Raw genomic sequence first — 26,471 nt, 5'->3', positions numbered from 1 at the left:
CAAGACTTCATGTAATCCAATCTAGCTTGAAACTTGGCTACATAGGTGGGATGGTCCTCCTGTATCCAGACTCAAGTTCTGAGATGACTTGAAGTAAACTTTTTCTTAAATATCTTCTCTCTGCACAAGCCCCAGCATCTTTGTTTGTGACAGGCTCTCTTGTTGCGGGCCTCCACCTCTAAGTGCTGGGTTTACCTAGATGTGGTACCTCAACTGAGCAGGCAGTGTACTTTATCTGTGGCACCACAACTGAACAGGCAGTGTACTCTCTCTGTGGCACCACAACTGAACAGGCAGTGTACTTTCTCTGTGGTACCGCAACTGAACAGGCAGTGTACTTTCTCTGTGGTACCACAACTGAGCAGGCAGTGTACTCTCTCTGTGGTACCACAACTGAGCAGGCAGTGTACTCTCTCTGTGGTACCACAACTGAGCAGGCAGTGTACTCTCTCTGTGGTACCACAACTGAGCAGGCAGTGTACTTTCTCTGTGGTACTGCAACTGAGCAGGCAGTGTACTTTCTCTAGGTTACAAATCATTTCAATTATTTGGTAAACATTTTTGAAGGGAAAAAAGTGTGGTGCATGCCAGGTTTTGAAAAATTCCAGATGTATAAAATGAAACTATGGAACAATTCCATGTCACCCAGATCAAATGTAAATCTAACAGAAGAATGAGAAATGTGATTATCATATACATCATAAAATATGTGCCTTAAAAGCTGAGGTCACAGAGTCTGCGTAAAGTTCAGAAAATACCAGTCACACTCTGACTGGGCAACAGTGCAGTTTCACCAAGAAAGAACTTACACTGGACGTCTTCTTGGCCAAGGGTAAACACAAAGATACAATACATGCGACTGTCATACTCGGCCATGTGCACTGGAAAAGTGACACGTGGCTCAAAATATGTAATTTTAATAACAGGGAAGGCTGGCATGGCACCTGCACCTGTAATCTGGGCATTGAGGAGGTAGAAACAGGAAGGCCATGAGCTTAAGGCTGACCTGGGCTATGTAGTGAGATTCAATCTTGGATGGGGGTGGGCATGATGGCATTATTCTATGATTTGTCCAACTTTTTCATCAAAATATTAGAGATTCTATTTATTACTATTTCATATACAGCGAAACAAAAGGAATTTAAAACACAAAATACAAACTTTTAGGATAGTAAGAATATGTCTCAAGGAAGGAAGGAGGGAGGAGGGAAGGAAGGAAGAAAGGAAGGAGATTGAAGGGAAGAAGGAAGGAGGAGGGAAGGAAGGGGGAGGAGGAAGGGAGGGAAAGAAGGAAGGAAGGAAGGGGGAGGAAGGAAGGAAGGAAGGAAGGAAGGAAGGAAGGAAGGAAAAAACAAAAGAACAACTGTTAAGGAGATGACTCTCTGGTACAATACTTGCTATGTAAGAATGAGGACCTGAGTTCTGATACTGACACCCACAACGTGTGCCTACAACTCCACTGGTAAGGACACAAAGATAGGCAGCTCCCAGGGCTTGCCAGTCAGCCAGTGTGTCTAAGATGGAGAGCTCCAAATTCAGTGAGGCCCTATCTGAGCAAGTGAGGTGAAAGCAATAGAAAACCTTTGGCCTCTGCAGAAGCAGGAGCAGGCAAGCAGTCACTTGCCACATATACACCCCCCAACACAATTTAATTTCTTTGTAAAACACAATGAAGTTAGGAGAAACCATCTTTGCTATACTACCTAACCAAAATATTTGTTTAATGAACGTAAATATCTCATATTTGCATTTTTATTTCCTGCATTACCTCTGAGAGTTGCTTTGCTATGAACACCAAGAGCCTCACTTAACCTGGGATCTTGTCTGCTATCTCCACTTACGTTAATGAGTTCACCTGTATATGGTTTTTCCCGCTGCATGTCAATAGTCCTTATTGTTTTCTGTTCAGAGCAACATCACTGTTACATTTTCAGTTTCTGGACCATTCCCTTTTATCCCCATCCATAAATGTTAAGTGGACTCAACAACTAAAAGTACACAGGAAGTTACAGCACCACATGCTTTGCTGTTTGTGTTGAGAATGGCAAACGCATAGTGGTTAATCAACAGACAATAAGATGGAATGCTGCCCACACTAAAATGCTAGCAGTAGAGGCTGGAGAGATGCTTCAAAGGACTCAAGCTCATTCCCAGCACCCACAACTCAGTTCCCAGCAGTTCACAACTGCTGATAACTTCAGCTCCTGGGATCTGACACTTTCCTTTGGCCTCCACAAACACACATGTGGCAAGTGAATGCATGTATATATGGCACACTTTTTAAAAACCTAGCAATAAAATTCTACTGTACTTTATTACTTATGGTAATATGTCACAGTAGCTACAATCTGAGCAATTTAATTAAGAACTGGGTATTACTTAGCCATGCACAATGGATGACAAGAAGCCACAAGAAATCACATTTCTGTGTGCATTAGAAGGCAAACAATGCATGCAAGAGTAAGAAGCCACAGATCTCCAAAAGATAGGAATGCACATGAACTCATTTTCTATCAGGAGTATTTGCTTTCTCATTCCACTTGCCTCATCAGCCATCTCTCTTCCTCCTCATTGCCTCCCTTCTCCCTCCCTTGGTGTACCCCAGGCTGGCTTAGAACTTGCTGTGCAACTGACGACCTCCACCTTCGGATCCCCTTGCCTCTACCTCCTATGTACATGCACCAGCACGCCTGCTTGTGCTGAGGATAAAGCAGGGCTTCTGAGTGCTGGGCAAGTACTTTAATAACCAAGCTAGATACTCAGGAGGAGTCTCTATATCAAAGCAAGGCGAGAGAGTACTCGTGCACAGAAACAATCTACTAGTGTAAGAAGAGGCTGGAGCAGCATCCCTCGTCTGAGGAGAGACCCTTCAGGACACATGCAGTTCCCAACTCTGATCAGAAAGGGCCACACCTAAGGAATGAGGACCACACTCTGTCTTCAGAAGAGGAACTTAAAGTTTATGGTGTTTCAAATCATGAGCTAAGTGATCAATCAGCCTGTGAGAGGATCCAGGAACACAGCAATTCCGGCAAGCTGAAATGCAGGACATGGGCCTGGAGGCCAGAGCTAGGTGACACTGCTAATGCACGAACTGCTCACAGGGATAGTTTGTGCTACTGCCCGTAGCACTTAGAAGTCAGGCTATGTAGTTACCATTCTGCAGTCCCATCCAGAGTTGCTTGTGGTCTTTTTTCTGCATCTCATTGATGACCTGACTTTTGTGCTTTAGAGCATCAGCTTCTTTCATACATGACATAAAATGAGCTTCGACTGCATCCTTGGATGGACAGTGTAGAAGGTCCTTTTCTGGAAAACTCTATCAAAGGGAAGCACACAAAACATGCATACAGATACAAATTAGCTTCTAAAGAGAACTTCCCCCATTTGCCAATGTTCCCAGCAAAACTAGATTTTATTATCACAGTAACTACAAATACTTAAAAAAAAAAATTAACTTAAAAAACATTACCAGTTTGACACAATCTTCCCAAATAATCCTCATCTGTGAGGTTGTCTTTTTCAGGTTCCTATGCATAACACATGTACAACAGCTACAACTGACACCAGCAATCACAAATGAGTGGTCACTGGAGTCAGAGAGGGATCTGCAAGAGGGCACTGACATTCCTCTACACTTACCTTCAAAGAAAGGCCGACCTCGAGCTGGCCCGGGGAATCAGGCATGGGAGACCTGGCCCCACTCCTCATCTGCCATATGATGGCATGGGCTGAGGATGTCTGAAGTGGGTGGGAGAGCAGGCCCTGCACCTCACTTGGGCAGGACAATAGAGCCAACCCCATTTGTGATGTGGGTGAGCAACAAGAGGGTATACACGAGGAATCCTAGTGAGGGCCCAACAATGATAATACAGAAAAAACCAGAGGCCTCAAACCAGACCAAATAACTTTTTGCAATGAATACTTACAAATAAAGGTATATCAATTAAAAAGAAAAAAAGGCCCACCTCAATCTAGGGAGGTTCTGAAATTCTTCATGATAGGAACTCAGGGAAAACTGGAGGGGAGGCAGTAATGTAAGAGAGAGAGCTTACTCATTCTAAGCAGCTGAGTGAAGCGACAGGTCCCTCCTCACAGCCCCTGGCTCCCACCTGGGACTGCATCTCTTTCACATCTACCCAAGTGACAATAAAAAGATTTGTTTTTCAAACCTCACAATGAAGTTACAAAAGATCCTTGATTCATTACATTTTTATTTTTCCTAGTATGCATTAGCCATTGTGTAAAAACAAGCTTATCTTTCTGACCTAAACAAATTCTCAAAGATAAAAAGTGCGGTGCAATGTTTACTCTCTCATTTATCTTTCAGATCAGAAGCATGACAAAATAAACTTTATTTCACTTTTACATATTCTGAAAATTTCCCTTTATGTATCAGTTTACTTGGAGGTGTCTTTTTTTTTTTTTTTTTTTTTTTTGTCATTTTGCACACACACTTCCCATCACATTCTAAGGACCAAACCCAGGACTTTCTGTGTTCTACCATTGAGCTAAATCCTCCAATCTCCCACTAGAGATTATAACTGTTGCTTAATTAGAATATTCATCAACTGTCTGCAATGTATCTAGATATGTTAGAAGTAACTTAAATAGCATTAAATCAAAGCATTACCTTATGAGGGGAAAAAAAAAACTGAGCCCAATGGAAATACCACAAAACTGATGGTATTTTATTAGAACAATAAAGTAAATTCAAAAAATACATTTTCTAAAATACATTTCCATCTCATAAAAAGAATCACCTATCTGATTAAACATAAGCTCTCGCTGTTTTATCACCAACTCACTTCTAGTACTAGGTTCACCTTTGGAAAGAAAAATATAGTCACAGTTTATAAATTTACTTTAATAAAAATCATAAAAAAAAAAGTTTCCCAAGATTACTGTGGTACACATACACAAAAGGTTGGGAAGGGAGGGCATTTTTCCCCACAAGTATTTCTTCTAATGTACTATTTTTCAAGAAAAGAAAGAACATATTGGGAAAAACAATCCTGTGCCTGTTATATTCCCACATTCAGGAGGTGGAGGCAAGAGGGACACAAATTTGAGGCCAGCATGGGTTATAGACTCACAGCTCACCTCCTCCTGTGCCTTCCCTACCCATAATCCCAAAGCTGAGAGAAGTTAAACGCCAAACATGGTAGCACATGCCACAAAATCCATCATTTGAAGACATGAATCAAAGTCATGTGTGGTTTGGGGACCAGCCAAAACTATAAAACCCTGTCTTAAAATACAAAAAGAAAAAAGAAAAGAAAACCTAAACAAACCAATGCTAAAATAAGTGTACCAGACACCAAATGTGCTAACATTGCCCAATTTTCTAAAAATTGTATTTCTACCAAGGTGTAACCTACAAGCTTAGCTACAATCAATTATCAGTCCTCCTTGCTACCATCTAGAGGGTATTTAATTCTCATCGTGTCTCTTAGGTCCTATTTGTTAAATCTTTAGATTCTCCCATAAGAGTACCGTTGCTAATTCTCCCCTCTACGCACTGTTTCACATATAGTCTTTCCATTTAAACACTAACCAAACCCAATCACAAGCCTCATCCTCAGCTTCTCTTTGGCTTAAACTCTCAAGATGCATCCCCACACATTCACACCCAAGCCTTTTAGTTCTTATCAATTCCCTGCCATCAGTTAACCACACTGGCTAGTTACAGAAACACCTTTCAACTGGCTGTTGTAAGCATTCACCTACACAGTGACTGTTCTCCAGTCACACACAAGTTTCTTCTATCAACAATTCCCATTTTCATCCTTTCCTACCCTGTTTGCTTTTCCAAAGCTATTCTTAAATATTGGTGTGGTTTGTGTCTAAAGTATGTAACCTAGGACCCCTTTTCTTTTTCATTCCATATCCTCACCTTGAATAAGATTACATATTTCCATACCACTTAGGAACTAAAGATTATCAATATTGTTTCCCACCAGGATCCTTCTTAGAACCTTCAGTCCACACAAGTCTAGTAGGTGTCCTAGAGGTATATGCAACTCAACAAATCCAAAGATAACAAACTAATGCCACCACTACCCACTCCGAATTTTCCAGAGCAAACCTAGTCCAATACTTTATATCCTACATAGATCTGGAAATTCCCCGCTTGCAACACCCCAGGCTAAGAACTACTCACAGTTCTGAAAAACCTTGCAACAGCACCCATGCAGTGTGTTCTGTTACTGTGATAAAACACTGATCGAACAAATTTACAAGGGAGGAAAGGACTTCTCTGCTAATACTTCCAGGTAACAACCTATCAATGAGCAAAGTCAGAGTAGAAATTCAAACAAGAACTTGAAGCTGGAACCATGGAGGAATGGCGCTTGCTAGTTCACTAACTGGGAGGCTTATCCTCAGCCAGCTTTCTTAGACAGTTGAGGACTACCTGCCCAAGTTATGGTGCCACCCACTGGGACTGACCCCTCCAATGTTAGTTAACAATCAAGGTAATCCCCAACATACATGTGCACAGTCCATTCTGATCTGGGCAACCCTTCCTCTTAGGTGACTCCAGGCTGTGTCAAATTGATAGTTTAAGCTACCAAGGACACACGCCTATAATTTTACACTCTTAATGTTTTTGCATTTGGAGTCACAGTGACCTTCAAACACTAAGACCTAACCTTCTCCCTCAACTTTTTCTTCTTTTAGGACATAATCACACCATCAAGATTCTAAATTACCTCAGGGTCTGCTTACCTACCTACCTAAACTTCCCACCCTATTCCCTGGACACATAACCCTCCCTGCTTCAAGTACTTGAGTAGCTCCAATCTTCAACATTCTTTCAGTTTTTCCAGCAACACTGTCTCATTTCTGTCTTCATATCAACTGTTGGAGCACTCTTTTCCTTTACCTAGAACATTCTTTTCTCCTTGCCCAAGTACTTATACATCTGGCCAAAGGCTCCTCAGCTTCAGGTTCAGCTTTTATGGCACACCATCCAGGAAAACTTTCCCTTCTCCCAAGCCAAGGCTAGCATACACTGACCCTACACTGGATTCTATAGTAGTTACACTGGCCAATATTACAATGGCTGTTAACATGTCCACAGGTAACAGTAATCTGAAGTTCATAAAGCAGAGGTAATGCATCAAGTATCAGTAACTCTTTCTTAAATAAGCCAAATTACTGAGATGCAGTTCACACACGTTGAAATTTAGCCAAATTACTGAGATGCAGTTCACACATGTTGAAATACAGGAAGTTTCAGTTAGATGAATTTTGAGTTTGAACAACTACCAACCAAACAAAATAGAGAACATTTCAACATATAAACAATCACATCCTCTCATTCCTCACCAAAAGTTTACCACAACCACTACCGCCACCCTCATTCTCCAGCAAAAGTTAACCACACTTTTTGTCCTGGGCAGCAGGCTCTCATTTTCCTACCTCCACCAATCACTGATATGATCTGTTGCAGCAGTTTTGCCCACAATAAAATCTTACATGAAATAGTGTACCATTGACTTAGTATACTCTTGAACTGATTCCTTTTGTTACTTAGTTATAATGAATGAATATGTCATGTGTTTAATCCCGAAAACCTGCTGCTAGTACCATTATCTCCAACCTTTACCTTGCTAATAAAGCCATTGTGAACAGCAATATGCAAGTGTCCAAGATTTTCAAATTTCTAAATACACAGATACAAACAGCAATTAATATCATCTGAAAGCTGGCCAACTATTTTCTTGAAGTGACACTCAGTTTTAAACTCTCATCAGCAACATTTTACAGTTCTGGGTACTCAATGTCAAACTTTTTATCAGTCCTTTTCATTTTAGTCATTCTAGTGACTGTAAAGTAATATCTCTCTCTGGTTTTCATTTACATTTCCCTGATGACTAAACATGGTAGGCACCTTTTCATGTATTTATTGGTAATTTCATATGCTCTGCAAACTTTCTGTTCAAATCTTTTGCATTTGTTCCAAAGCAACTGACACATGAGGTAAGAGGCTGCGCATAATGTGAATTCTGTGTGTACTTATACAAATATTGCCCAAGAGAAGCAGCAGGTGCACTCCAATCTGTACCAGCTAAACAGATCTGAGTAGAAAACAGAAAGTCTGAAGCCTCCACACTGGAAATACTTGACGTTAGCAGCCACACTCTCCAACACTAGCCACTACAACTTCTGATTCCAAATAACCTTTCCACAGCTTCACAGCTGGCACGTGCAACCCATCTCCATAAGCAAACTTTTAGTCTTTTTCAATTTGAAATGCCATCCTTACTACAGTATTTACATACCTCTGTAAAACTGTGCTGTGGATTATGGCATTCCTATCTTGTTAGTTATATCATCAAAGCTTTTGAACTTGTCCCCATGGTTTTTAACTACACAATCTTACAAAACGTTTTTGCTTTGTTTTAAGGAAAACATGTTGGATTACAGCAGAACATCCTTGTCTCCTTCCTGACTCAAAACTATCATGTAGGGGTCTGGAGAGATGGCTCAGTGGTTAAGAGCACTTGCTGCTCTTGTCGTGGTCCCAGGTTAGGTTCTCAGCACCCGATGGCAGCTCACAACCACCTGTAAGTCTAGTTCCAAAAGATAAGACACCTCTTCTGGCCACTACAGGTAGTAAGCACACGTATGGTACACATACATTCCTTCAGGCAAAATATTCATACATATAAAATAAATCTAATCATTTTTAAAATATCAGTTAGGATGATTTTTGCTATGCCCTTGGTCAAACTAAGTGAATTCTCTTTTATTCCTAAGCTTGCTAAGGGTTTTGATGGCACTGGTTATTAAACTCTGTCCATTTTTCTTTTCTGTGTCTATTGATTTTGTTGTGTGGCCTTTCTATTTTATTTTGCCAATGTAATAAATTATGCTGATTGATGACTGAGTTTTGAATCAATCTTGTATTCATGAGATAAATTCAGCATAGTTTGTATCGTGCGTTTTCTAGGTACTGCGGTTCAATTTGCTGATTTTCTATTGAGGATTTTTATATCTAAGTTCATAAAAGATATTGATCTGCAACTTACTTTCAATTTCTTTAATCACATTAGAATCAGTTATTCAGGTTATTCAACAGGCTGGGAAATGTCTTCTGTATTTGAGTGTCTTTGTGCACTTCAAGCATAAATCCCATGCTCCCAGAACAGTGTCGGGCTAGCACACAGTAGGATCTCAGTATTTACTGAATTAACAGTTGTATTTTAACTTAGAATTCGGAATATTTTAATGTATGTTAAAACACACACAATTAAGCAACCTAGGTACCTAGGTGACACCACTAAAGCTTTTCTTTCAGTTGCTGAACAAGCCACGGGGGACATGCGGATGCCATGGAGGGAAGGAAGTCAGAGACCTCTACAGCAGGGACTGTATGTAGAGGTATGTAGAAACATGGCTGCAGTGACTGTGAAGCTGATGAGAACTACTGAGATGGCTATAGAGGCAACATAAAACTTATTAGAATATAATGGATGGAAAGGAAACAAACAAGGAACAGCAACAAAAAAACCTATGATGGCTGTAAAAGCTGATGCTATGTGTACCAAACTGTTATATCATGTTGAGTAGCCCATGTCAGTTTGCTGAGACTGAAACGGACTTGGAGGCTGGAGGGATTGCTCAGTAGTTAGGAACACTGTCAGAGGACCAGAGATCAGATTCCAGCAACCACACCAGGCACCTCACAGACTGCTACAACTCCAGCTCTAAGGGAACCACATCCTCTTCGAACCTGTACCTACCTAACTACACACACACACACACATACACACACACACACACACACAAGTTTTAAAAATTAAAAACAAAAGCAAATGAATCCATTTCAGTGAGACCCTTCATAAGTACTATATATAAAAGTACAGACCAATCTTACAAGGTGGCTACATTAACAACTGCCCTGAAATCCACCATGGCCCAGAAGCACATCAAAGTGTGCACTGTAATGGTGGTGGCTCTGAACTTTCCAGACTATTTGATAGAATAAATTACAGTAACCTGTTAAAATTTCATCCAATTACTAGAACTACTTTTTATTTCTAAAACTAAAAGGAAAGGCTTGTTGGACAATACTGATCCTTTACATCTGTTTGAAGTAGTTTCATTTTCATGACACTGTAAACTGCAATTGTTATATATACATGAAGCCCATTCTATATACATTATGGCAACTGAAACTCAGGCATATTAGGACTGAGGGTTTACCTGTACAGTGCTGAGATAACTAAGGTCTATAGTAACACACTGTTTTGCAAAGCACCTTATTGTAGATGCACTGGTATGAAGAAAAAGCATCATAGGAAGAACGGAGAGTGGTGTTTAGGACATAACTGAATAAGCAGCCCTTACATAACGACTCTCTCATGCTCTTTATGCTTCCCCACCTCCCACTGCCATCTGACAGCCTCTTGCTAGGGATAACTAAAGATGTTCTTCAGGAGCCTATAAAGTTGTTCGAATTGGAAGTAGGAGGGGTACTACACAAATAAAGAGGGAGGAAACCAGTATGTTAATTTTTTTATTATTTTTATTTCTTATGGTGGGTTTATGATGTAGTCAAAGTTGGACTCAAACTCCGTATGTAGCCCAAGCCCTAGCTGAGCTTGAACTCAAAATCTTTCTGTCTTTACCTCCTGGGTGCCAGGGTCACTCAGTGCATTGCTCTGCTCAGCTGTGACCAGTATTTTATAACTTCTTAGGACAAAATCAGGCAACATTAAATTTACCTGGCTTCAAAAACCACAGGAATGAAAGTGTCAAAACAGAGGCTCACCATATCTTTGGACTTCTGTCAAAGTAGCTACAGAACTTTTCAACAGTACTAGGTTGTTCTAATCTCTACTCTCAAGCCACATCTACACCTGGGATTTAGTTTTTATATTAGCTTAGAAATATAACTATATATATTAAATGTAAGTTATATATAACAAGTTCTATAACCTGTTGTAAATCTAAAACATGGTTTACTCAACTCTAAAAAGGAAAAGATATTTATATATTAAATGGTTTTGCCAAAAATTTGGAAGAAACTAAGAATAAATATCTCAGGGCAAACAGAACAGCTGTGGAGAGCTAGAGCATCAGTGATTGTCCTGGAGTGGGTGATTAGTCAGAGGTGGAAGCACAGGCCTACAATTCCAGCACTAAGCTGGCTAAGCAGGAGATCTACTTTGAGTTTGAGTCTAACCTAGACCACACAGTAAGTTCCTTGCCAGCATGGGCTACAGAGTGAGACCATGTCTTAAAAACAAACAAAATAGGAGAAACAATAAAAAAAAATTGAAAAAAAACCTCTAAACTATTAAGAACCACAAACGAAGCAAACAGGAATTGCTATTTAAACTATACCTTGAAATGTACTGTGATGTTCCAAGGAAGAGCTGAACTTGATGCAAGAAGATCAAATAGTAAACCAATTGGATAATGCCTAAAAATGAAAGGTATATCTTAAAGAGAGAAAAAAATACATAAATTTGTAACTAAAACCCCAAACAAATTTCCAGCACATTTTATCCCCCACTGTCACAGCCTTTGCTGGTTACTTACAGGAAAGTAACTTTATACAGCTGCTTGCCTGGCTCACTATCTGTACTCCATCCAGCTGCCAGCTGTTTTCCTTCTAAACTTTTACGTTTCCCACAGGAGTCCAATATACCCAAGGGGATTCTCATCAGTGCTATAGTGTAGTGTCGATTATCATCTGGTACTGATAAGAGGAGACTATTCTTTGTAAGTTAATTTCAATACTAAAATATCTTGTTTGTTTTTGAGAGGAACCCATTATGTACCTCTGGCTGGCCTACTCATATCTTAATCAGACTGGCCTAAACACATAGCAAAATCAATCCTTCTTTCTCTACCTCCTGAATTCTGGGATTATAGATGTGCACAATCACATCTGGCTTCTTAACAGCAACTGTTTTGTTCTGTTTTTGACATAGTATCTCAGTAGCTCAGACTGGCCTTGAACTGCTGGTCCAGGTGCATCAAGAGCTGTGTTGCTAAAGACACTTTTATCTTTTTCTTTTTAAAAGTAAAATAAGCAAATAAACTTTTGTTGTTGTTGTTGTTTTGAGATAGGGTTTCTTTGTAGCTTAGGAGGCTGTCCTGGAACTCACTCTGGAGACCAGGCTGCCCTTGAACTTACAGAGATCCACCTGTCTCTGCCTCCCAAGTGCTGGGACTAATGGTGTGCGCTGCCACCACCCAGCTAAGTAAATAAACTTATATTTATTTAATTTTATGTTGTAAGGGTGTTTTATCTTCAAGTATATCTGTGGACCATATGCATGTAGTGTCCTCAGATGTCAAAAAAGGGTGTCAGAACTCCTGAGACTGGATTATAGACAGTTGTGAGCCACTGTGTGGATGCAGTGAATCAAATGTGAGTTCTCTAGATCAGCAGCCAGTGTTCTTAATCAATAAGCCATCTCTCTAGCCCTTGCTTTTTATTTTCAAGATTTATAAATTTCTAAGTGTAAAGATAGGTACCTAAAGAGCATGCAAATCCAGTTTTATGATTATTTCACTTAACATTGTGTATGTATGTAAATATCCAGCCTTTTAACTATGAAGCATGTTGATACTGATTCAGAACATCCTTTAAAAAAAGCATCAAACCCTCTAGGCATGGTTGCACATGGCTATAATCCCAGCATTCAGGAAGGAGAGGCAGGATCCAGAATTAAATGGTCAACCTCAGCATCATAGCAAGTTGGACACCAGCCTGGGCTATGTGAAACCCTGCATATATAAAATAATAATAATGATAATATAAATAAATAAAAAGAAAGAAAAGGCTGGAGAGGTGGTTCAAGCAAGCCTGTCTACTTAATTCAACCTCCTGTTCCTAAATTAAGGAGAACAGACTCTATCCTCCACAAGCACTCCATTGAACATTCCCTACACACCAGACACACATGCATGAAATCAAAAGAAAAAAAAATGATCCATTACTGGAGTACTATTGCCCATGTCGTTTCATGGAAATAAATCTTTTTACCCAAAGAATCACCAAACTGAAGATTCACAGGTTATTTTTCATTGAGTAAAACAAGGGCAACAACTCTAACTGCAAACACAAGTAATTTAATGCATTTGCCTAGTTATAAAAGCCTGAGTCTGATGTCTGGTACTACCCTTGCACTTGAAAAAGCATTTTACAAAATAGTTTTTAAAATCCACAACCTGGGCTGGAGAGATGGCTCAGCTGTTAAAGACTAGGCTCACAACTAAAATCCACAACCTTACAAAAAATGAATAGAAAAGATAAAAACTACTGGAGATAAGAGAATAATCTACACAGTATTTACAGACTTAAGAGCATCCCACATTCTAAGGAGAACTATGAAAGTCTACACTGGGTATCTTGCTGGAATGTGCTCCTGAAATTGTATGTGATGCTTAGGCATTGTACTCCATCTAAGTTTAAGATCAGCAGTATTTCCTTTGTTTTTCAATTCAGAAGTCAGTTTTAAGCTCCTACTGCCATAGTCCACTCTGAAAATAGTTTACATAACATTTAAAAATCCCAAATCCCCAAATACCAAAACAAAAGACCTTTCTTATTTATGTACTCAAAGGTCGAAGATCTAATTTCTAATTCATTTTCTTTCTTCTCTCTACCATCTTTTTCTGCAGTGGTAGGGAATCAAACCCAGGGCCTTTTATAGGCTAGGCAAGAATTCCCCTATCAAGCAAGAAACACAGCCAGATTTTAACCATTAACAGGGTTTACTGCAAAAGGAGTCTTGAGCTGTTACAGTAGTAAAGTATCAAATACAAATGATGACTACTTAAGCTGTAGTAATAAGAAACTTCCCTCTGTAGCACGCAGTGTTAGAGCACCCTCTACTGTCCAGTCAAATCATTCAAAAGTTAAGATTTTGAGATGCATCAACACTTCTGTTTCTCAGATAATTTTTAAGAGTTAGTAAGACAATGCACTAGGGCTGGCAATGGGCCCCATGACAAACCACTTGTAGACTACAAGAGGCTGTGTCTTAAAAGCTATCTGTGCATCAATAACATTGTTTTCTTCTGGAGACGGGGTCTTTCTGCAGAGCTCTAGCTGTCATGAAACTCACTATGTAAACCAGGTTGCCTTATACTCACAGAGATCCACCTTCCTCTGCCTCCTGAGTGCTGGAATTAAAGACATGTGATATCATGCTGGGCTTGTATCATTAACTTTCTGGGAATTCAGGGTGTCAACTACTTTCAATAGCTTTTTTATTATAATTTGGGCAAATTAAGATAAGCAAATAGGAAATTAGAGAACAGAATAGGGGAAAATGCTAAGTAGAATGCAAGAAGTTAGGGCACAAAAGGCCATGATCTGAAGCTCTCAATGCCCAGGTCGTGCCAAGCATTCTGGAGCATATCAGTTATCCCAATAGCTTAGAGGCCACAGGAGAAAACAGCCATGATTTCACACAGCCTAAATAGAGAGTGAGCTTCCCACTGGCCTGGGCTACAGAGAAAGAACCTATTTGGAAAAAAAAAAAAAAAAAAAAAAAAAAAAAAAACACAACAAAAAACCCAAACATACAAAAAAATGACTTTCCAGAGAGCTGAGAATGGCTGAAAATGAAGCTTAGTGGAATAGCAATTTGCCTAGGAAGCCCAAGACTAGATTGTTCAAGCCCCAATGATGGGTACAGGGTGGTGGTGGTGGGGCCTTCTCAAGGGATAAATGCCAAATCACTCTTTTGCAGTAAAGAAGAAATTGGTCCAAACATTACTCTAGTAGACACATCTTATTAACATACTAACCTTATAAGCTAAATCGCAGAAGTTCACTCCTTTTAAGTTGTCCTCAGATTTAAGTCATCTGCACAATAAGGTTATTTACACCTAAAAAGTTTCCTGTTATTTCCTAAGTCTCTTTCTTTTATCTTCTCCTCAAAAAATATTTTATTTATCTACCTATTTATTTATTTAATGTATGAGTGTTCCATCTGCACCTACAACTTTATGCCAGAAGAGGGCATCAGATCCCACTATAGATGGTTTTGAGCCACCATGTGGTTGCTGGGAATTAAATCCAGGACTTTTGGAAGAACAGCCAATGTTCTTAACTGCTGAGCCATCTCCAGCCCCCTAACTCTCTTTCCAAGCCTCTTCATTTTATTATTCCTAGACTGAGGACAAGTATTTTTAACCTATTTGTACTTTTCAAATTCCATTTAGTCATCTTAGTCAGCATCTGTCTGCAATCAAGGACACACACATAGGGGTATTCGAATACAGGACCCAGGCTATCTTGAACTATTTATTTCATAGCCTTTGGCTCACAGCTTCTCTACTTTAAATATTTTGGAAGCACAATAAATAACACTCTCAATAACAGAAAAATACCAAAACCTTATCTGCACATGGATAAACTGAAATTTAGGACTGTTTTCAAGAATCTTAAAAATAGCATAATAGCCAGGGTATAGAACTGGAGAGATAGCTCAGCAGTTAAGAACATAAATTGGGCGTTTGAAAGATGGCTGAGCAGTATAAAGCACTTGTTGCTCTTGCAGAAGATCCAGGTTCAATTCCCAGCACCTACAAGGTGGCTCATAACCATCTGTAACTCTACTTCCATGGGATCCAATGCACTGTTCTGATCTCTGTGGACACCAGGCATACAAATGGTACACAAATACATTCAGCAAAACACTCATACATCTATAAAAATTAACAAAACAAAGCTGACCTTGCAAAGGACCCAAGATCAGTTCCCAGTACCTATATGGGGTGGCTCACAACCTGTAACTCCTGCTTCAGAGTATCTGATGCTCTCTCTGTCCTCCATGGGCACTGCACGTCTATGTACATACACACACATAATTAAAAATAAAAAAAAAACTGTTTAACAAAAGAAAATACATTAATCTATCACCCAGTCACCCATGCATACAAGCAGAAGGCAGAATTCTTTTTTCCCCCTTTCTATGACAGTGTATATGAGAAAGGTCATCCAAACCTCAGTACTTTCATACTGGGTCCCTAGCTAATGGTACTGTTTGGAAAGACAGATTTTTTGGAGGGGTGGAGAGGAAGGATGGCTGGAGACATGGACAGGGTCTCATGTAGATCAGGCCAAACTCATTACATAGCCACAGATGACAAACTTCTGACCCTCTGGCCTCTACCTTTTGAGAGCTGGGATTACAGGTGTGCCTCATCACTCCTGGTTTCCCAAGTGTCAGAAACTAAATCCAGGGCTTAGAAGATGCTAGACAAGGCAGAATATTGTCTGTAAAATATTGTTTAATGGTTTAACCTTCACATCTAAGTTAAACTAGTCATGTCTTTCCTGTTCTGTTTTGTTTGAGAGGGTCCTGCTATATGGCCTTGGCTTTCCTGGTATTTGATATATTGACAAGGGCAGCCTCAAATTGTGGTAATCTCCTGCTTCAACCTCTGAACTGGTGATTGCAGGTGTGTGCTACCATGCTTGGCTTCATTTCTTTCTTTGTAGAACTTTTTACGACCGTCCCAGGGCAGTACACCTTTTTAAAGCTAGCGTATACTTGCTGTTTAACAATGAAGAAATTCACTCACCATTTCAGGGGTGTGCCTTCGTACTCAAACCATATCTCACTGACGTCCTCCTGTCTCATAGCCTTCTGAAAGTGCTTTTTCACTTTATCAGTTACCAACGTCAGATAACTGACTCTTGGTAAAAGCAACTGAAATGAAAAATGTTAAAGCCATATTTACTTACTCATTATTGTTTCAAAACTAAGACATATTAAGCCTATTAATTTTAAGGAAAACAGTGGTGTTCTTTGCATTGTTTTGACTACCTCAACTGCAAGCCATCTGCTTTGTATAGAAAATTCAAAGCTAGAGTTTAAAATAGTGAATGTTTCTAACTGGGTTATAACTTCTAAGTAGAGTTTAGGGCATATATGCTTATAACTGACACAAATCTACAATTTTCTTTCCCATTTTATAGAATACATAATACATGTCATACTAATTAAGATATTAAGTAATTCTATCAAATTTGTCTTAAATATTAAATGATTCATACAAGTATTATCACCTTTTTACATAGAGCTTAATGTTTAATATACTAAAATATATTTATAATACTTTAATTTGTGTGATGATTGACTGATTGACTTTAATTGTCAACTTGATACAATCTAGAATCGACTGGCAGGAGAGTCTCAATGTGGTACTGTCTACCCAGAGTTGGCCTGTGGGTAAGGCTATGGGTGATTTTTGCCTTGACTGTGTGAACTAATGTGGGACAATGCAGCTCACTGTGGGAGACATGATTCCCTGGGTTTAGGCTCTGGACTGGCTAAGAGTGGGGAAGGTAAAATGAACAGTAAGCGTGCATGCATTCATTTCTGTCTGTCTTCACTGTGGATATGGTGTAGCAGTTGCTTCAACTTCCTGATGCCTTGACTTCCCAATAATAATGGACTGTAACCTGGAATTAAATAAATAATTACAAATTATTTATTTAAAAACAAACCCATTCTTCCCTAAGTTTATTTCACCAAAAGAAAACTAGAATTTTGGCCAGGACCAGGTGTACACCTTTAGTTCCAGCACTCAGGAGGCAGAGTCAGGAGGATCTCTGATTTTGAGGCCAGCCTGGTCTACACAGCAAGATCCAGGAGACACACACACACACACACACACACAGATCGGGAGGGAGGGGAAATTTCAATTTAAAATATCTACTATTACAGTAATAGTTTACTCTGCAGAAAACAGTACTAACCTGCAGAGATGGCAAGAAGGAAGACATACTACAACTAGAGTGCAAGGGTCTCAGCTGCTGATTCTGGAGAGCACACACTATCATCTAAGGCCCAAACTGGCTCAAGAATTCACAAATGGGCCAGGCACGGTGGCACTCAACTTTAGTCCCAACACTCAGGAGGCAGAGCCAGGAGGCCTGAGACTTGACAGTGAGACCCTATCTCCAAAAGAGGAAGAGGGAAGGGGAAGAGAAGGAAAAAGAGAAACAAGAAAAGCAACTGGTGTTGGGGCTCAGGTTACCACCTGGGATGTGAAGGAAAAGGGACCAGGAGGCTGCATGAAGTTATCACCTTCTGCTACACAGCATGCTCTAGGCCAATAGGATTTTTTTCCCCAAGGAGTGGAGAACAGCTCAGTGGTTAAGAATGCTTTATTGCTCTTGCAGAGTACCTGGGTTTGGTTCCCAACACCCACATGGTGGCTCACAGCTGCCTGCAACTCCAGTTTCAGGGTATAAGACACTATTTCCCAACCTCCAAGGCTTCCTGCACATAAGTGGCACATATATATATATATATATGTATGTATGTATGTATGTATGTATGTATAGGGCATAGTGGTAAAGAATATATATATATCTTTATTCCCAGCACTAGTGAGACCTAAGCAAAACATTACAAGTTCAATCACACAGTCACTAACTCTTTATTTTATTTGTATTTATGTGTATGTGGTGTGTCATCCATGTGTAGGTGTCCAGAGGCTAGAAGAGTGTGTAGGACCCCTGGGTGGTTGTGACCAATCTGATGTGTGCTAGAAATGGAAGTGAGGTCCTTTGGAAAAGCAGCAAGCACTCGTAACTGCTGACCCATCTTACCAGCACATTGACTGATTTGTGTGCGTGTGTCTGTGGTGTGTGTGGGCATGCATGTATGTCTGTAGTGTGTGTATTTGTGGTGTATCTGTGATGTGTATGTGTGGTCTATGATGTGTGTGCATTCACCCATTCTTTTGCCACTGTCAACTTTATTAGAAACAGCTAGAAAACAACTCATTTTGCCTCTGCGGGCTACTGGGTAAACAGGAAGAATATCATCTCATTGACAGACACATAAATGTGGATAAAGAAAAGCAAAGTAAAACCAGGAGAACCTTGAAATTTGTTTTTAAAACAAAGAATGCAGGGTGGATGTGGAAGCACATGCTTTTAATCCTAGAATTCAGGAGTCTGAGGTATGTGGTGTGTGTGTGTGTGTGTGTGTGTGTGTGTGTGTGTGTGTGTCTGTGTGTCTGTGTGTGTGTCTGTGTCTGTGTGTCTGTGTCTGTCTGTATGTGTGCAAATATATGGTATTTGGAAGCTGAAGACCAAATCCAGGGCTGCTCCACTAAATGTTAAGAAAATATTATATCACTTTGTTTCACTCTAAGCCCCAATATTTTATTAAACATGCAAGGTCATACTATATTATGATCATACATTATATCATTAGGTCATATGTAACATTTGATCAATTTTTATTTGTGCATGTGCATTCATAAGTTCATGCAACTATAAACATATTTGACTAATTAGTTGCTTGGAACCATCTAAATACTTAAAAAAAAAAAAAATCCAATATGTGGTTGAGAGCAGAGGACATGGGTTCAGTTCCCAGTCCCCACATGACAGATCATAAGTGTCCTTAACTGTAGTTCCAGAAGGTTAAGACACCCTCTTGTGGATTCCTCAGGTACTGCAATCATATAGTATACTTGAGGGAAAACACCCATACATAAAAAATGAATAAAACTTAAAAAAATTCAACCTGAACCTATTATTAAAAATAGCTTCCTACTAAAACACAGTGCATAACTTATGATTCCACTGTTGTGGGTGTGTTAGGTACTGACATCCTAAGCCTGTGCTCTATCATTGATACAGCCCTAGCCTGACTCTACTCTAATAATACACATGAATACATACACACACAAAAGAACATGTATCAGTCTGTCTGCAGTGACTAGTGCGTACACGTTGTGGGTAGCATGATTAGAGGGGATTTTTTATGTAAAGATCGGTTATTGTTTTAATTATTATGTGCATGTATCTATCTCTGTTTGTGCAGGTACCTGTGAAGGGTAGAGCCATCAGTTCCTTCTGCAGGAGTTGTAGCTGCCAATGTGGGTCCTCTGCAAGAAGACAATTGCTCAACTGTCTCTCCAGCCCCTATTTATTTATATTTATTTATCCATGGTATGTCTGGTGCACATAGGTGGAAACCAATGGTCGGTGTCAGATATCTTCTTCCATCACTCTTCACCTAGTTTTTCAGATTTATTTTATGTGCATGAGTGCTTTGCCTGCATGTATATATGTCCAGCACAAGAATGCCTGGTGTCCAAGGCAAGAGGTGGGTGTCAGAGCCCCTGGAACCCAAGTTACAGATGGTTGAGCCATCATGTAGGTATTAAGAATGGAACCATGGCCCTCTGCAAGTGTTCTTTCTAAAGCACTGAGCCATCTTTCCAGGCACTCTCCACCTGAAACACTGGTTTGGATAGCCTGGCTGGCCAGCAAGCCCTAGGGACTATCTGTCTCTTCCTCCCCAGAGCTGACACAACAGTTTCTAGGTGAGTCCTGGAGAATCGGACTCAAGCCTTACACTTGCCTGCTAAGCATTTGACCACTTGTGATAACCCCAGTCTTCTAACTTTTCCTATAGCATGGGACAATTGAATCTAAAACGCTGGCTGAGTGACAGCCTTCAGGTTCTAACAATCTTATTTACAATAGCCAAGTTAAAGAGCTCATTTGTAACAACCAATATACTTACATAGTATGGCTCTGCTTCCCTTTCAGTTATCTCATCCTGATACAGTGTAAAGCAAGTTGGAATTCGTCCAAACCATACATCTCGAAGCACATCTTTGTCATCTGTCATTCTTCCAGTGGGTAAAGCAGTACATATATGCTAAGTTCTGTCTTCAACCAAAGCCAAACTGGAGATAAAATAAATAGCATTAGTCAGAGACTTACAAGAATTAATGAAAAGACTTCACAGACAGAAAATTAACTCCAAAAAAGTTCACCTAGCCGGGCGTTAGTGGTGCATGCCTTTAATCCCAGCACTCGGGAGGCAGAGGCAGAGGCAGGCAGATCTCTGTGAGTTGGAGGCCAGCCTGGTCTCCAGAGTGAGTGCCAGGATAGGCTCCAAAGCTACACAGAGAAACCCTGTCTCGAAAAACCAAAAAAAAAAAAAAAAAAAAAAGTTCACCTAAAGAAAAGGTGGAGTGGGGGCACACATCTTTAATTCCAGGACTCAGGAGGGAGAGGCAGGCAGATTTCTCTGCATATGAGGCCAGCCTGATCTCCAACACAGAAAGAAAACAAAAGGATAAACACCAGGAGAAGTCATATACACCTCTAATACCTACACTAGAGAAGCTGAGGAAAAAGAGCAGAAACAAGCTTGAGCTATTCAGTAAGGTGTGTGTGTGTGTGTGTGTGTGTGTGTGTGCGTGCGCGCGCGCGCGCGTGCGTGCACACCTGCACATGTGTATAATGTTACACATCCAACTAATATGTAATGAGAGCCATATCAAGATAGAAACTATATTTTTGTTACCCTTTCAAGCCCCATAGTCTCATTATTCACCTGGAGGACAGCCCTGTCCCTAAGTCCTATGATCTTAATCCAATTTCAAAAGATCACTAACACAATTACACTTGCCCCATTCAACATATTTGACCTCTCCTACCCTTCCTGGAAAGGAAACCCAAACATTTGTTTGGGGCTGCAGATGAGCTCAGTTGATGGTGTGCACCAATCAAGAACTGGGGGTGGTCCTGCATGCCTGTGAGCCTCACCAGGCCAGTCTAACCCTGTCTGAAGAAAAAACGATCTGTTCACATGAGAAAAACCTCTAGGAAGCCTATTTCCCGTTCTAAATTTCATCAGATCCATAATTTAATCCCACCAACATTTCCAGTTGTAGTTATTATACTTCTTTTTATAATCCCAATGTCTAGCTGCTGTGCTTCCCCCTGCCTAGCATGCTGCTATTTTCTCCACCTCTTATCTACTCTGTAAAGTGAACTAACAGTGTGCTGTCTCAGTGAAATACTTCTCCAAATGCCAACACTAACCCTGCACATGAGAACAGTTTTAGTCTCAGGGAAGGACAATTCTTATGACTTTAAGACACCCCAGTATCTTCCACTGTTCATACCCTCGGCCACCTGTGCACATGCTGAGATACATACTGCTGATAATTATTAGAGTAACCCTAAGAAGTGCTACCTGCATAGTAAGGTTCAATATATTACCAAATAATGTTCCACTTTTGCACCAGCTTCATGGGCAGTTAATTCATAATGTATTATAATGTATAATGAAAAATCCTAAATAATTGTATGATACCCCCAAATATTATGGGTCAAGGCAGGCATCAGTTTAAAATTCTTTTTAGATTTACAATTTTATGTTTATGAATGTTTTGTCTACATGTATGTGTGTGTACCACATGCATTCCCGGTGCCCTTAAGAGTCTAGAAGAGGATGTCTGATCCCCTGACACTGCAGTTGTAAGCCACAATGTGAGTGCTAGGAATTAACCCGGGTCCTCAGCAAAAGCAATGAGCGTTCCTATCGCTGAGCTGTCTCTCCACCGAGAGACACTGATGTAACACTGAGGTACATCAAGAAGCTTGTTTCAACCTTCTCTTCTCCACCAGTGCCAAATACAATGGGATTGTTATCAATTAATCAAAAAGTTAAAGGTCAATCAGATGCAGGGCATTCTCACATAGCACATTGCAAGAGGTAGGAAAAAATCTGCTTAATGTCAAATTATTGGCACTAGTTAACTCAGAGTACAGACTCTGTACTTAGCAGTGTCTCAACTTTTATTAAATATATACAAGTGTTTTAAGCAAGTAATATGTAAATTTCACTTAGTATCACAGTGAGACTTCAAATGTAAGCATGCTTGAATTTTACACTCACAAGAAAATTTCTGGGTGCACAGATCACTCAAATGAACTTGCTAAAAATAGGAAGCTCCTCACCACTTCCTGACTTAAGGCAAGAACCTGATCTTCAGAGTGCATGTCCAGGCTGCAGAGATGGCTCAGCAGTTCTGAATGCCTACTGCTCTGCAGTTCGAATGTCTACTGCTCTTCCAGGAGACCTGAGATGGCTCAGCAGTTCTGAATGCCTACTGTTCTTCCAGAAGACCTGAGCTCACTTTCCAGCACCCAGACTGGGTTCCTCACAAGCACCTGTAAGTCCAGTTCCCAGATCCAATCTCCTGTTCTGACCTTTTTCAGCACCAACAAATGTGAGTCATAAATTCACATGGGCACACACTGAAAAACATAAATGCTAAAAACCTGAGTAAAATAAATGTCAAAAAGCAAAATAAATTTTAATTAAATAACATTATACAAGTTTAGCTGGCTATGGACTAGTTAGCTGGCTCAGTGGGTAAAAGCACTTGCTGCCAAGCCTAATAATTTGAGTTAGATTACTGGGAGCTACACAGTGGAAGTAGAGAACTGACTATACTGCTGTCCTGACTTCTGCATACATACAAGGCACATATGTGCACACATGCACACATAATACTCTAAGTAAATGAATATTAAAGAAATTTAAACACAACAGTGTATTCTCAGAGAAAGAAATCAGGAAAAGTATTCATAATAACTCCCCAAAAGTTAAGTGTTTAGGAATATACCTAACTGAAGAAGTAAAAGATCTCAATGAAAAATTCAAGATTCTGAAAAAGGAAATCACAGAAGACGCTAGATGATGGAAAACGTTCCATGATCCTGGGTTGGCAGAATTCATACTGTAAAAATGTTTATACTACTAAAATCACTGCCAAAATTCCATTATCATAGTTCACAAGAAACAATACAAGAATTAACATGGTAACACAAAAGATCGCAAATAGCCAAAGCAACCTTAAGGAGTCACAACACAATACTGGGGACCTGACATTATACTATAGGGCCAGAGTCATAAAGACAGCCTGGTGCAGGCATGAAAATTCACAGGAAGACCAATTAGAAAGACGGAACTTCTCATGAACAGTGATGCAAAAAGACTTAACAAAATACTGACAAACCTAGGCAGTGGTGGCGCACACCTTTAATCCCAGCACTCAGGAGGCAGAGGCAGGAGGATTTCTGTGAGTTTGAGACCAGGTCTACCAGCATTAGTTCCAGGACAGCCTCCAAAGCCATAGAGAAATCCTGTCTCGGATTAAAAAAAAACAAAAAAACAAACAACAACAAAACCAAAACAAAACAAAAACCAAACAACAAACAAAAAACAAAACAAAACTGGCAAACCGAATCCAAGGACACATCATAAAAAATAAAAAAAGAAAGTCATCCACCATGATCAAGAAGGTTTCATTCCAGAGATACAGGGATGGTTCAACATATAAAAATCTGTCGATGTAATCAGGAGCATCACCATACCTGACTTCAAGCAATACTATAGAGCTATAGTAATGAAAACAGTTTGGTATTGGCATAAAAACAGACATGTGGATCAACAGAATTGAATAGAAGAACCTGACATAAACCTGATTTTTGAAAAAGAAGCCAAAAGTATACAATGGAAAAAAGAAAGCATCTTCAACAAAATGTGCTGATATAGCTGGGTGTAGGCATGTAGAAGAATGAAAATAGATCCCTATCTACTGACATGCACAAAACTCACGTCCACCTCAACATAAATCCAGTTACAATGACCCTGATAGAAGAGAAAGTGGGGAATAGCCTTGAACGCATTGGCACAGGAGACTACTTCCTAAATATAACACCAGTAGCACAGACACTTTGATCAACAGTTAATAAAAGGGACCTCCTGAAACTGAAAAGCTTCTGTAGGGCAAAGGACACGGTCAACAAGACAAAATGGCAGCCTACAGAATAGGAAAAGACCTTCACTAACCCCACATCTGACAGAGGACTGATAACCAAAATATATAAAGAACCCAAGAAACTAGACAGCAAAATACTAAATAATCCAGTTAAAAAATGGGGTACAGATTTAAACAAAGAATTCTCAACACAAGAATCTTGAATGGCCAAGATACACTGTTCAACATCCTTAGTTATCAGGGAAATGTAAATCAAAACAACTCTGAGATACCATCTTATACCTGTCAAAATGGCCAAGTTCAAAAAATGTTAATGACAGCCTATTGGAGGGGATGTGGAGTAAGGGTAATACTACTCTACTGCTGAGGGGAGTGCAAACTTGAACAGCCACTTTGGAAATCAGTATTTTAGTTTTTCAGAAAACTGGGAATCAATCTACCTCAAGAACCAGCGTATATAACACTCTTGGGCATTCACCCAGAGATGCTCAAACCATACCACAAGGACACTTGCTCAACTATGTTCATAGCAGTATTATTCATAGTGGCCAGAACCTGGAAACAACCTAGATACTCCTCAATGGAGGAATGGATAAAGAAAATGTGGTATACCTACACAATGGAGTATTACTCAGTTGGGGAAAAAAAATGGCATTGTGAAATTTGCAGGCAAATGGAACTAGAAAAAAATCATCCTAAGTGAGGTAACCCTGACCCAGAAAGACAAACACAGCATGTACTCACTCAAGTGGGTATTAGATGTAAGGCAAAGGATAACCAGGCTACAAGCCTCAGCCCCAGAGAAGCTAGGTAACAAGGAGGACCCTAAGAGGGATGCATGGATCTCCCAGGGAAGTAGATGTGGTGTTCTGGGTAAACTGGGGGTGGGGAGGAAGTTGAGGGGAGGAGATGGGGGATGGGAACATGGAATCAGGATGGTCGAGTTGTGGACAGGACAGTGAAGGAGAGTGATGGAGAATTTTGATAGAGGGGTTAGGTAGAAACCCATTGTGGGGTTAGGTAGAAACCTGGTGCCAGGGAAACTCCCAGGAACCCACAAGGATAACACCAGCTAAGGCGCCTAACAATCATGGAGAGGGTACCTGAACTGACCTTCCCCTGTAATCAGATTGGTGATTGGCCTAGTTGTCATCATAGAGCCTTCATCCAGTGCCTGATGGAAGGAGATACAGAGATCCACAGCCAATCACTGGGCCAAGCTCCGGGAATCCAGTTGAAGAGAGGGAGGAAGGATTGTATGGGCAGGGAGGGGGTTCAAGATCATGATGGGGAAACATGCAGAGAGCAGACCTGAGCTTGTGGGAGCTCACCGACTCTGGACGGACAGCTGGGGAGGCAACATGGGACCAACCCAGGCCCTCTCCATTTGAGTGACAGTTGTGAAGCTTGGTCTTTTGAGGGCACCTCGAAGTGGGACCTGATGCATGACCTGGCTATTCGGAACCTATTCACTATGGAGGGTTGCCTTGTTCAGCCTTGATGCAGGGGGGAGGAGTTTGGTCTTGACATAGATTGATGTGTCATGCCTTTTTGATTCCTGTGGGAGGCCTTACCCCATTTGAGTGGAGTGGGAGGAGAGGAGGAATTGGAACCTGTGGTTGCTATGTAAAATAAATTTAAAAAAATGAAAAAAAAAATGAGAACAACAGAACTTCAATTGAAAAACGGCTTCTATCATATTGGCCTATGTGCAAGTCTGTGGGACATTTTCTTGACTTTTGATATGGAAGGGTCCAGTGCACTGTGGGCAGTGTTGTCCCTGGGCAGGTGTGTGTAAGAAAGCAAACTGAAGCCAGGTGGTGGTGGCACATGCCTTTAATCTGAGCACTTGGGAGGCAGAGGCAGGC

General features: G+C 40.3%; 1 protein-coding gene across 3 annotated transcripts in view; it reads right to left on the bottom strand.

Moving 5' to 3' along the window:
- Atg5 (autophagy related 5) overlaps positions 1–26,471 on the bottom strand; it is a 101,191-nt gene that overhangs the window by 63,761 nt on the left and 10,959 nt on the right. For 2 of the 3 annotated variants that reach the window (XM_035440371.1, XM_027401894.2), the window contains exons 2-5: positions 20,541–20,706; positions 16,567–16,694; positions 11,359–11,437; positions 3,157–3,319 (exon numbers count right to left, since the gene is read on the bottom strand). In XM_035440371.1, the coding sequence (XP_035296262.1) occupies positions 3,157–3,319; positions 11,359–11,437; positions 16,567–16,694; positions 20,541–20,648 (478 nt within the window). In that variant the 5' untranslated portion in view covers positions 20,649–20,706. Of the gene's footprint in view, positions 1–3,156; positions 3,320–11,358; positions 11,438–16,566; positions 16,695–19,836; positions 19,897–20,540; positions 20,707–26,471 lie in introns of those variants that run through there. The other variant, XM_035440372.1, reaches the window with a different exon arrangement.

This window comes from Cricetulus griseus, chromosome 2 (genome assembly GCF_003668045.3).
Source record: "Cricetulus griseus strain 17A/GY chromosome 2, alternate assembly CriGri-PICRH-1.0, whole genome shotgun sequence".
Classification (NCBI taxonomy): Eukaryota; Metazoa; Chordata; class Mammalia; order Rodentia; family Cricetidae; genus Cricetulus; species Cricetulus griseus.
This window is presented reverse-complemented; position numbering and strand designations above follow the sequence as displayed.